The sequence below is a fragment of the Aethalodelphis obliquidens genome, unplaced genomic scaffold (assembly GCF_003676395.1).
Source record: "Aethalodelphis obliquidens isolate GAN/ISIS:26980383/991018 unplaced genomic scaffold, ASM367639v1 scaffold38, whole genome shotgun sequence".
Lineage (NCBI taxonomy): Eukaryota > Metazoa > Chordata > Mammalia > Artiodactyla > Delphinidae > Aethalodelphis > Aethalodelphis obliquidens.
The window spans coordinates 9,127,783-9,140,381 of NW_020837982.1; the positions used below are offsets into that span (position 1 = coordinate 9,127,783).

At 59.1% G+C, this 12,599-nt stretch overlaps 1 protein-coding gene across 1 annotated transcript in view; it reads right to left on the minus strand.

The window, feature by feature from the left end:
• The window catches only part of WSCD1 (WSC domain sialate O sulfotransferase 1), a 40,866-nt gene extending 29,459 nt beyond the window's left edge, over nt 1-11,407 (minus strand). The window contains exons 1-2 of the mRNA XM_027130790.1: nt 11,113-11,407; nt 1,265-1,965 (exon numbers count right to left, since the gene is read on the minus strand). Coding sequence (XP_026986591.1) covers nt 1,265-1,691 — 427 coding nt within the window. The 5' untranslated portion in view covers nt 1,692-1,965; nt 11,113-11,407. The remainder of the gene's footprint in view (nt 1-1,264; nt 1,966-11,112) is intronic.
• Nucleotides 11,408-12,599: the final 1,192 nt, after the last annotated feature.

The following is a 12,599-nucleotide window of genomic DNA, read 5'->3' on the forward strand; positions in this document are numbered from 1 at the left end:
TTCCATGGAAGTTTCTTTCTTGTAGAAGGCAGAGTCCTCCAGTCTTCACTGGACTGGGCCACCAGACTCAACCTCCTAAGGCTCTTGCCTCATCTTCTTCTATATCCTGCCACCGAGGACTCTAAGCTCCAACTCCACTTCTTATACTCAGGATAGCAGTTCTCCTGTGATTTGTGGTACAGGACCAAATGGGGTGGTGACAGGGATGCTGGGACACTGACAGATCAGTCCCCACCCAACAATAGCTGTGGCACTCCGTGGGTGCTCACGTCACACAGGCTCAGTTAACTGGGCCCTGCACAGTCTGGATAACCTGGTGTAAAGAGTCCCGACCTGGAACCAGGCTGACCCCATGATGGAGTCCCAGCTGCATGACTCTGGCGGTCTGATCAGCGTCCCGCCCGTGTCCCTGCGGCCTTGCTGCCTCCAGGCTGCACCCTAAGATGCATGTTCTAGCCTCGCTCCAAGCCCCCACTTGCTCCATAACGTACCCTTTACTGACCACCTTCTCTTCCCTGCCTCACTTCCCACTCCCCTACCAGTGTTCCTGGGATCACATCCCAAATTAACCAAGTTCATTTAAATCCTGATTTCAGGGTTTGCTTCCGGGGAACCCAGACTAAGAGAATGACCTTGGGGGAGTTTAAATAATAAGAGCTGCCAGTTCCTGAGTGCCAGCGAATACATCAGGACGCCTAGTCCAGCGGCCCTCAGCTTTTGCGTGCACGAGGGCCACCTGGAGACCCTGCTGCTCCAGAGTCTGGGACTTGGTAGGTCTGAGAATCTGCACTTGCAACAAGCTCCCAGGTGATGCTGAGGCTGCTGGTCTGGGACCCTGCTTCGCACACCGCTGCGCTATATGATCACATTTAATCCTCACCATAACCCTGGGGCAGGTATCTCAACCTCCATTTCCGAGGAGCCCAGAGAAATTAAGAGACGTGGTCACCCAATAAACTTGGAGCTGAGCCAGGATTCAAGCCGAGGTCTGTCTCAGCTCCAAGATGCTCGCACATCTCAACCTCCAGCCACGTGCGAGCCCAGCTGGGGAGCGAGCAAAACTCCAGAGGGCTTCCCCTCCCAGGTCCCTCCTGTCTGCCTCGGAGCCGGGGGAGGGGCGGTGTGGGAAGGCCCTGGGCTCTCGGCGCCTACTTCTCGGGCTGCCGCCAGGGCCAGGGAGAGGGGACCCCAGTCCTGTGCCCCCGAATGGGGCCCCTGGGAGTAGCTTCCATACAGGCAACGAGACCCAGGGCTGAGGACCTACCTTGGCTGCTGGCGGCTGGCCTGGGGGCCTCGGGGCCCAGGGCGGGCGGCCCCTGGGGGTCCCCCTTGAAGTGGTGGAACCAGCGGCGCCGCAGCTGGCGCAGCTCTGAGTTGCGGCTGCGGAGCCAGCGGGGGCCGGGCCGGGGCCGGGCCAGGGGGCCCCGCAGCACGTCCACGCCGAGCAGCAGCTCTGGGCTGACCCGGGGGTCGTGCAGGGCTCGGCTGTCCAGCAGGCCCACGCCCAGCGCCACGGCGGCCACGGGCAGGGCCTGCAGGGGGCCGGGGGCCCGGGGGCCCGGCGGGAGGCCCACGCGGGCCCGCTGCAGCAGCAGCAGGCTGCCGGTCATCAGGTAGGCGGCTGTGAGGAAGAAGAGCAGGAACTGCGTCCGGCGGAGAAACTTCTGGAGTCGGAAGAAAGGTTTGGCCATGCCCCTGGGCGGCAGGGCTCCCGGCTGGAGCCCAGGGACGGCTCCTAGCACCCAGGCGGGAGGGAGGCTGGGGCCTGCGGAGGCGTCATCCCTGCATCCCGGCAGTAGCCTGTGCTCTCCTGGGGTTACTGTTCCTCCCGCCTGGTTTTCAGCAGGTGCTCACGTGACACCATCACTTAACTCCAGCCCGGACCCTGCAGCTGCAGCTTCTGCCCAAGTGTCACAAACTCTGCCATCCCTGGGCTCTAGCGACCCTCATCTCCAGCTTATAAATCTGGAAAAGAAGAGAAAGGGCACTTAGATGCAATAGGAGGGTCCACTTCTCCCACTGCCCCAGGGTGTGGCACCCTGCACTCCGGGGCTCTGTTTACCAAAGGGAACAGCCGTGTTGCAAGAGCACATGACAGAGAGCTGGGTTCCAGTCCCAGCTCTGCCACTGCATGACTGTGTGACATCAGGTGGGTTACTTCAGTTCACTGGGCCTCAGCTTCCTCACCTGTAAAAGGGGGCTAACACTCTATCCTGGAGCGGCAGGAAGATCCAATAACGATAGCGGTAAGGAGGAAAAACAGTAGCAGAGTATGTTTAAAAAGGATAACCAACAAGGGTCTACTGAACAGCACAGGGAACTCTGCTCAATGTTATGTGGCAGCCTGGATGGGAGGGGAGTCGGGGGAGAAAAAAAGAAAGAAATAAACACCTTCCACTCCCAAAAAAAAAAAAAAACAAAAGAACCCAAAAACCCCACAGCAGTGTCTTTGTACTGAATCCTTACTTCATGCCAGGCACTGAGCTAAACGCTTTATGTATCATCTCATTTAATCCTCACACCAACCCAGCGAGGTAGATACTGTACAGTACTATCCGCATTTTACAGATGAGGAAACTGGGGCAAAAGGAGGCAACGTAACGTTCCCAAAGTCACACAGCTGGTGAGCAGAGGGGCCAAGGTTTGGAACAGCCTGTATTCAGAGCCTGGACTCTGAACTGACACGTGGCCCAGCCTATAATGAGACCCCACCACCTACATGTGCACCCAGCCCAAGGCATGAGTATACAGCAGGAGCTCAATACATGCGTGCTGACTCCCCGGGTGCCTTGGGGCTGCAAACTGTCTTTTGGAAATGCTTCTGCAGACGTGGGTCGGTTTTAACACAGGAGAGGGCACACGGGGAGAGAGTGGGCTTGCATAGTCTCCTAAAGGGAGGAGGCCAGAGCAGGAGAGTGCCCCAGGCCATGCACCTGCCAGCAGGGCTGGGTACCTGATGAGGTGAAGCGGGGAGGGCTCTCAGAGCAGCCGTCCCGGGTGCCCCTCTGCTCCCCAGGACTCAGCTCTCATGCTGGGCTTTGGTTTCCTTTGGCGGCGCCTCTGAAGTGCACTGTCACGGGTTCGCAGAGGGTCCCGCAGCTGCTGTGAGCCGGGCTGCTGGGTGAGGACGGCCCTTAACACAAGGACAGGCTTGTCCTGGGGAGAAAGACTCCTAGGAGCGTGACTAAGCCGCTGCCTGTAACAGGGCCCGGTACCTCCGCCAGGGCCCCACGGCCCCTCAATGGCTGCTCTGTGCCCTACGGACGGCGGCTGGGTGTGAGAGGAAAGACAATGTTTGGGCTCTTGCGGCCTGGCACTCCAGGGTCCCGGGAGGGGCCCAGACCAGCATGACCCTTTTTGATTCAATGCTGAGAGCTGCCAGGTTCTGAGGGAAGGGGCAGGATCTGGGAATATGGGGGTCTGGTGGGTCCTTCAGGCTGGGGCAGGGGTGGCAGGCTAGGGAATCAGCAAATGAAGGTGGAATTAAACCCTGAGTCTGGGAGCCCTTCCAGACGGGTCTCCAGAGCTTTTATGTTCTCTCTAAGCTGGTGTGTGCCAGGCCCACCCCAGCCAGCCTCGTCAGATTTGTAGAAACCGCAGAGAAAATGCCAAGAAGTCCTGACTGATCTCCCTGCCTCTAGCTTTGGCCCCTCCAATCCATCCTCTGCAAGGCCGCCAGGGTGATGCCACTAACACACAAATCTGATCATGGCTCTCCCCTGCTTAAAACCCTTTTCAGTAGCTCCCCATGGCCTTGGGATAAACTCCAAGCTCCTTAGCGTGACATACGAGGCCCCCTTCCTGATCCAGCCCAACCAGCTCACCTCTCGCCAGGCCCCTTCCTTCTGCTTCCCCATGACGTATGCTCATGTGCGTGTACACACACACACACACACACACACACACACACACACACGAGTCCAGCAGAGCGACCACACAGCACACCTGCCCTGGTGCCTTTATACACAATGCATTTGATGTCTTTTTCTCCCTCTTTGCCTGGTGAATCCTTGTGTATCTTCCGAGAATCAGCCCAGGTGCCACTTCCTCCAAGAAGCTCTCCCTGACTACCACCTACCCACTGGTGTAGATTTCTCTGTCTTCCCACAGCCCGTGCTGACCCCCATCCCAGCATTCACCACCCCGAGATAATTTTAATTGTCCCCGTACTTGTCAATCATCCCTGCAGGACTCTGACTGACTCAAGCCTAGAGGTCATGCCCTATGCATTTTAGTAACCCTGGCCCCCAGCATGAGCCCCAGCAGCATAGATGCTCAGCCATCTCTGTTTCTGAATACATTTTTTAAAAATGAAGGAGAAGATATGTTAATAGGCGAATCATGATATCAGAAACCTCCTCCTGTGGGTGTCAGGGCAATGAAATCTCAAATTCCGGTTATTCAGAGCTGTGGGAGCCTCACTGGAAACACGGGAGATGGAGTAATACGGAAGCGCGGAGGACGCCGCTTCACCAGTTCAGGTCTTACAGATACATGGAAATTAATAAGGGTGCCTGAGCTTTATGTTATCCTTCCTGCGTCATTCTACGAAGAGAGGTTTCCGGATCTGCTTGCAAAAGGCTTCTGGTTACAAGATTGGGATTCCATCCGTGAAAAATCCTATAAAACTAAAATATAAGGGGAGAGAGGACGCCTGCTGTGGGGAGAAAGGTTCGGATGAGTTGGAGCCACAAGGTGGGCAATGGATCAGCAGTTCAGAATTTTGAAGCCAAGACCCGGCCAGAACTCCATACACATTTGTATACAGGCTCTGGGAGCACACTGCAAAGGGCACAGTGGGATGCGGCACTGTCAGGGCGATCACACCCGGGTTCCCCAAGCCCCCCCCCCCAACCAAGTCCTCTCTAGAGCCACCCCTTCCCAGAGGGGCCTCCCCTGGTCTGGGGAGGTGGGCACTGGACGTGGGGGCCGGGGGCAGCTACTTTCACGCCAGCGCTCAACGACCCTGGCCTCCTATAAGGCAGGCTGCCGCTCTGAACTTGCAACGTCGCGAAGCCGATTCCCAGCCCAGAACACCTGCCACAACAGGAACCCGTCCCCCTGCCCAGACTTCCAGCCCACTTCCCACTGATATTACGTTCGTCAGTCGTCCCCCACTCTCTGCCACGCTCACCTCTCCCCCAGGGCACAGATGGCACCCGATCTCACATTCTCGCCACATCCCCAGATCCTAGCACACATCCGGCAGGGCAGTGCCCGTAAAAGTGTTTGTTGAGTGACTGAACCTGAAAGAGGCCTGGGGTGGGGGTGGGGGGCTGGGCTACTGCAGCATCTGCACAAGGGCTCACAGCCAAGCCACAGGGCAGCTGCACAGCGGGAGCGGCCAGCGCCTGGGGCGCGTATGTAGCCGCTGCCCGTCAGCTGTGCCCGCTGTACCCCAAGGCCGGGAGGCCCTCCATTAGAGCAAATCCACCTTGATCAAGTCACCGCACAGGGCAGAGCCTCAGGCTCCTCGTGTTAAATGGGGGTAAGTAGGCGTCGTCCTGGGATCGAATCAGGGAGTAAGCCATCCGTTACCTACAGCCTTCAGCTTACCAGCGCAAAAGAGGCAAACATGGAGACACTGGAGGAGAGGCCTGCAGCAGCTGAGGTGTGGGTGGGGAATCAGCCACCCACACCTCCTCTCAGCCTCCAACTCCCTGGGGTGGGCGCACTAGCCCAGGCTTACTTGAAGGTGCCCCCATGCTAAGACAGCTGTTAGCGATTGCTTGCTTTTTCAATGCCACCATTTATGAAGCACTTGGCAGCGTTGAATAATCCAACTAGACTGGGTTGTGTCTTTCACCTGCACCATGTCGTTTACTCCCATCTCCCGCCGAGGCAGATGCCCTGATCACCCCCATCTGAGAGCCCCGGTCTCTAAAGCTCAGCTGGGTGAAGCCCCTTGGCCAAGGTCAGACAAACCAGGACCGGAATTCAGACCCGGCTCCCTGCTCCCAGAGCCCACCCCATGCCCACTAAGCTTCCCGCCTCTCTCTCCACACCAACTTCACACGAGGCAAGATTGATTCCTGAAAGGGGTTTAGCGTGTCTCCATCACCACCTTTTTGAAAACATGCCAGGATGAAGCCCCCAGACATGGTGCCTCACACGGTGTCACCCCCCCTCGCCCCACCCCTGTCAGACCTCCCAGATGCTGCCATGTGGTCAGCGTCCCAGCCTCCTGGGCCCCTCCCCTCCGCTGCAGGTCTGGACCATTCTTCCCCCAGGCATGCTTCCCATGTGACACCGCCTGTCTGGGAATCATGCAAAGTGCTTCAGGGGGACGATGGGGGGCAGGGGCCCACCCCTACCCGAGGCTCCGGCCGTGTCGGGAGGGGGGAGGCACCAGGGAGGCACCGAGCCTCAGGCTGGACAAAGGTGGACGCCAGCTGTCCTGCCTGGCGGCCTGCCAGAGGCCCAGGTGTCACCCCAGAGGAGGCCAGGGCCCAGGGGAGGGAGCCCCTCAGCTTCTTCCCAGGAATGAGAGGAGAGTATTGGGACAGAGGGGCTTCTGGGGGTCTCAGCTGGGGACTTAGACAACTGAGCCCTCGGCTGTTACTCTGTTGTTATCTGGGCCCCAGGTAGCAGCTGCGGCTCAGCCCGAAGGGACGAGGGTTGGGCAGATGACTCCAGGCTGGGGTTTCCAAGGGACTGAACAGGAGAGGGGTGGCGACAGCCGGGAGAGGAGAGAAGGCAGACCCTCGGGCCTGGGGGCTGGAGAAAGAGGTCAGAGACGGCCTGGGCCTCACCAGTGGCCACTGGGGTTCAGTCATGTGACTCCATCACCCCTCACCCTCCCCCGCCAGAGAGGACAGGCAGGCGAGGGAAGAACAACTCCAGCTGCCCCAGAAGCATTTCGGCCACTGCGGCCACTGCGGTGAGGGCTGCAACCCTCTGGGGGTCCAGAGCGGTGCGCTCTTAGCAGGGTGACAGCCCTAAGCTCAAGGAACAGGGACCGACGTGTTGCTCCCCAGACGAGGAGGTGGGCATTCGTGCTCTAGCAGTGGGGAGCCCCAGCCTGCGTGACCGGCGGCTGGGGTCGGGGCAGGCGGCTGTCTCAGCCTCAGGACCTCGGCAAAGCCACACCGGCGAGCTTCCAGCTGGGCTCAGTGCTCTGAATTAGCCCTCCCCTGCCTCTTCCCACCCTCAACCCCTGCCTCTGCCCTGCTCAGGCTCAGTGCCTGTCATCTGGACCCCGCCCCCTCTCCGAGACGCTGTCCCCTCCCAGCATCCTAACAAAGAGATCTTTCTAACACCAAGAACGAGCAATGCTATAGCCTGCAGTGGCGTCCCAGGACTCAGACGGCCAAGTTCAAGCGCCTCAGCCTGGCATTCAGTGGCCCTTCCTGGTTCAGTCTCCCGGCAACTTCCCTTCAGCATTCCTTCCAGAACTCGACGCCCCACTGGCCGGCGTGCAATGCTTCATGCCCCCTTACACATACTCTTCCGCCGGCCAGGGATGCCAACGTGGGCCCCATCTTGTGGCTCTGAAAGGCTTTGTGGCTAACAAGGCTCAGCTCTAATGCCACCCCCTCCAAGAAGGCTTCCTGATCCCCAGAGCAGAGCCACTCCCCAGCGCTCGACGGCAAGGCTGGATGCTCTGGGCGACGTGTCCTGCCTTGAGTCCCGGCTACGCTGCCCACTTCTCCTCCCAGCCTATGAGCCCCTCCTAGATACAGGCAGTGCCTCTGTCCACCTCTGGGTGGGGCACAGGGCAGACCCCAGAACTCTGTGCCCACTGGCCACCCTCCAAGGCTCAGGGCCATGCTGCCCTCATCCCAGGGTCTCACGCCTCTGGCTCTTGGAGATTCAGAAAGAGAGCAAAGGGTCCACTAAATATAGATCTGCTGGGCCCTGGGGTGGGACAAGGTCTGGGAAATGGGAATGGGGTGGGGTCCCTGCCTTTGAGGAGGCAAATCTTTTGATCTTCTGAACTTCAGAACTTAAAAGGTCCAAAATAAGAAATATTGCTAAAAAGGTATAACACATAATAGTAAGGCTGAAACTCCATTCAATGCAAAGGAGGTGGGGGGAGGGGGGAATCCTCCAGCAAACCAAAGTGCTGGGGTTCATATAAATAAGAATAAATCTTCATGGACCATATTAGAGATTGCAAGGTACTTTCACACACTCTCAAGTGTGCTCAATGAATCAACAGATCATCAAATGAATGAATGATCTTCCCATAAACTGGTGAAGTCAAATCATTTTCATCTCCATCGTGGAGATGCAGAATTTGAGGAAGACAGAGGGCAAATTAACTTGACCAAAGACACATAGCTATCGCTAGACTGAACTCAAGTTTGCGGATTCCAGGTCTGTGGCATCATCTACCATATCACATGGTCTTCATCTGTTCAACTCCAGGGATGGAGATGCCTCCAGGCACCCCTCTAGGGGCCAGGGCTGCAAAGACAGACAGAATACCGACCAAATGCGCTAAAAGGCATTTCACCTTTTTAGTTGGTTGATGTGGAGCCCAACCCACTCTTGCAAGAGCCAATCACAGACGCTTTTAGGCTATCTCTGGGCCACCTCTTTAGTAGAACCCGATTTTGTTCATGTGTTCGTATGTTTCTCCCATTGAGTGGCAAACTCTCGAGGTTTGTGCAAACCCCACTGAGTGATTTGGATAAATCTGGGCAAGTGGGTGGAGTACCCAGCCAAAGTGAACCTCGCCCTTCTCTGGCTCTGTGCCCGCCGTGCCTCAGGTCACTGGGATGGGGGACTTATGCCGGGGGTGGGGGAGGCCAAGACACCTCGCGCCTTCCTGTCCTCAGCACCCTCCTGGTCCCCTCATGAGTTTCCAGGAGCAAGAAAAAGAGAATCAAAGTGGAGGAGGAAAGGCTTAACAGCTACCAAGAGGCACACAGTGTTTTACGATGTACACAATTAATTCACCCCGTTCTTCCAACTACTCTCAGCTCTGCATTGGGAGATAGAGTTCCTCCCTAAATATGTTCTCCAAAAGTGCCACCCTTCCAACAACTTTCCAGGTGATACATCAACATGCTGTTTGTCAAAACCACGAGGAAGAGAGATTAAAAGCCGCAGTGTGAAAAGAGGCCCAGGGAGAAGGTAGTCCAAAGCCACGTTCAAGCACTCACGCCTCAGATGAGCAGGGCTTGCCTCCAACCCAGTTCCGCCCCTGCTGGTGGGTCTGATCATCACTCACATCCTATGGATAAAGACCCCGAAGGTCTATAACACTGAGCTTTGCCCTGGCCTCAGTGTAGCTCCGGAGGGAGAGTCCGGGGCACTGGTCTCACTACGGCTGACTTGGGTCTGAGCCAGATAGGATGTCAAGCCGGGCGTGTCTACAAAGAGAAACACGCCCTCCTGAGAGGCGCTGCTCGGACATGGTTCAGTCCTGGTCTAGAGGCTCTGGGTTGCCTGTTCAGGCAGACTGTATGGGCAAGCAGCTCTGCAACTCACTGCCCAGCGCTCAGAGGCTCAGGCTTTAGCAGCCGACCAACGGGTGGCCCACAATATCCACTTCTGCCTGGTTAGGCAGACGGGAAGAAAGGGGCAGGGGTCTGGCCTTCTGCCTAATCCTAGCATCTCTTCACTCCTAGCCAGACATGCTGCAGGCCACAGGACAGTGCCCCGCAGGGCTCCAACGTCCACCGAATGAGGGATCCCCTCCCCCGCAAATAAGGCATTCTTCCAGAGGAGCTGTGGCAATGGTCCTGCTGAAGACAGGGGGATGCAGCTGCGGGTGAGGGCCAGGGGGCTTCTCCTGGGGGAAGATGAGGCTGCCGGGCTCAGCACACCAGCCCAGCTGCCTGCCACGCTTCCTTCAGCGAGTGTGCATCAGAGATGAACACGGCTGCTCCTCCCCATGGAACTGCTGGGCTCTCATGGCCCACCGGGGCATCTTCTCCAAGGGACTGGTGAGGCCAGAGCTAAGGGTATGGCGTGGGGCTGGGGGCGGTGAGGGGAATACTCGAGGGAAACCTCCCCGCTGCCCTCTCTCCAGCCCTTGCAACCAGCAGGCAGAGGCGGCTGCAGGCAGAGCGGAGCCAGCCAGCTTTCTCTGCCTCCTGTATTCCACTCACCACGAGCCCTCACTCTCTGTGCCCGATAACCTAGGCTATTCAGAGGAGAGAAGGAAAAGGCCCCCCCAGCTCCTGTTCCCAATCACGGCGTCCCAACATGGGATAACCCGAGTGCTCCACAAACTGAAGCACGCCCTTCCAGCGGCAAGAGGGAGGACAGCGTCTAACGCTGTTAGAAAAGTAGAGAGGAGTTCCGAGTCTGTCCATCTTGGGAGCAGGTGGGGAGCAGGCGAGCGTGGGCAGCAGCGGGATCCCAGGGCAGTACGGGGTGGGGGGCTGGAACCCTTACAACCAGCCCTCCCACTGCTCAGAGAAGGGTCAGAGGTCTCCCTCTCCGCCCCCGCCCTCCCCACGGGCGAGCCAGCACCGAGCAGGCATCATCGGTGGGCACAGATGCTCAGGAAAACAGACCCCCGGGAGGTTGGTTACCCTGAGGCAGAAGACCCCCCTGGAGGCTTCGCCTGAGAAACGAAAAACGCAATTAGTAGCCTCCAGTCGTGAGTTTCCGTCTACTCTTAGGAAAATGCAGAGCTCTCCTTGGAGTAATTTTTCTGGACGAAATACGTGCGTTTCGCCTTTGCCCGTGCCTCAAGTTCACCAAGAGACAGAGAAAACCCTCCGCTGACCGGAAGCCTGGCGTGGTGGCGGAACAAGAGCGAGCTGCCACTGTCTCCTCTTAGAAGAGGCAGTGCGCACCCCAAAGCCTGTCCTCGCCCCCTCCCCAGATCCACGGCTCCCTCCGGGGAAACGGAGGGTCTCTGAGGATTCCAGAAGGCGGACGCGGCTTGGGAAACTGCTTTGCGCACCCCCGCCCCATCCCGCTCGTGCCGAAGCAGCCCCCCAGCCCGGCTCCACGCGCACACACTCCCGGGCGAAGCCGCCGTGGCCCGGCGAGAGGCGTCCCCCCGCCAGCGCGCCCCGGAGCCGGAGCAGGTGCAGCCCCGCCGCGCTCCCGGCCGCGTCTACACAAACTTGTTGGCCCGCGGCTGGGGGAACCCTGCCCGCAGCCCGCGCGGGGGTCCCGGCTGGGGCACCCGGAGATCGCACTCACCCCGCAATCGCGACCAGCTGGGGCGGCCGCTCCGGCGGCCACGCGCCCGCCTCCCTGGGGCGCCGAGCCCGCAACCCCGCAGTGCCCGGAGCCTAGGCGCCCTTGGCGCCCGCACGCCCCCGGGCGGCCCGCGGCGAGGAGCGGCCCGACGCGCCCCGGGCACAAGGCGCCGCCACCTGGCTCCCTGGGCTGCGGACGTCCGGGCTGAGCCGCGGCGGCGGAGCAAGCGGGCGCCGAGCGGGCGGCGGGCGGCAGGCGGCGGGCGGCGGGCGAGCGGGCGCCCGGCTCTGCACATGCTCACTCGCGCGGCCCGGGGACAGCGGCCGGCCGCCGCCGGGTCCTAGAGGCGGCCGTCCTACCGCCACCCTCAGCCCGCCGCACGTGGGAGGGGTCGCGGCTGGGGGGGCGGGGCGGCGCCCACCCCCAGCCCAGGTCCTGGGGACCAGCCCACTCGCGCTGCTGGGGAGCAGAGACGCTGACACTCACTCCCATACACACACACACACACACACACACACACACACACACACACACACACACAGCCTCGCTCTCCGTAAAATACACACACCGGGCGAATGCATTGGCGCTCACACCAACACGCGTCTACACAAGCACACAGGGCACGAGCACGCCGCCACACTCGCTCAAACCCTTGGGGACACACGCACACTGATTCAAACACACTGAATCACTGCTTCACAGACACCCTGACCCCTACACTCACTCACACACACACACACACACACACACACTGGGCTCTGTTTTGCTGGGGCACTGTGACAGGCACACCTGTACCTCCAGCCACCCAGTTTGTAACGCTCTGATACCAACTCACAGAAGCAGACACACACTGGATCACTGTCCCATGCAGAGCTAGACACTGACACCCACATCCTTATGCGTGCACACACAAACACACACACACACCGCTGTGTGAGACAGTCACCCACAGAATCACTACCCCACAGACAAATACACTGACACTATCTCCTATGCCTACACACTCAGGACTCTACCGCCAGCTACTACACTGCCCCACACAGACCTACGGGGACAAATCCACACCTAGGTATAGCCGCCGACGCACCGGAGTCCACTGACAGACACACTGTTGTACAGAGAGTCATACTGGGCATTGGTCTGCAGGCATACACAGAGACACACACACACTGAGGCGGACAGGCACTGATACAGACACACAGGTGTACAACCACACTGCTGTACACAATCCCCTTCTTAAAATAAGGGCTGGATCCAACCTTGAGGATTTCCCCTCCACGCCCCACCCCTGCTCCCCGGAAGCCCCCAAGCCACAGTGCTACCCCTGCCCTGCCAGGTGCATCAGCGGCCCCTGCCCTCACCCAGGGCTGGCTGCGGAGATGCTCCGGAGGCTGTGGACCAGCAGGGGCTACGAGAGCAGGATGCGATGGCACGGCTCGAAACCGGTCTTCCTGAAAGGGAGTTTCATGCCTCCGATGCCCGCTAGG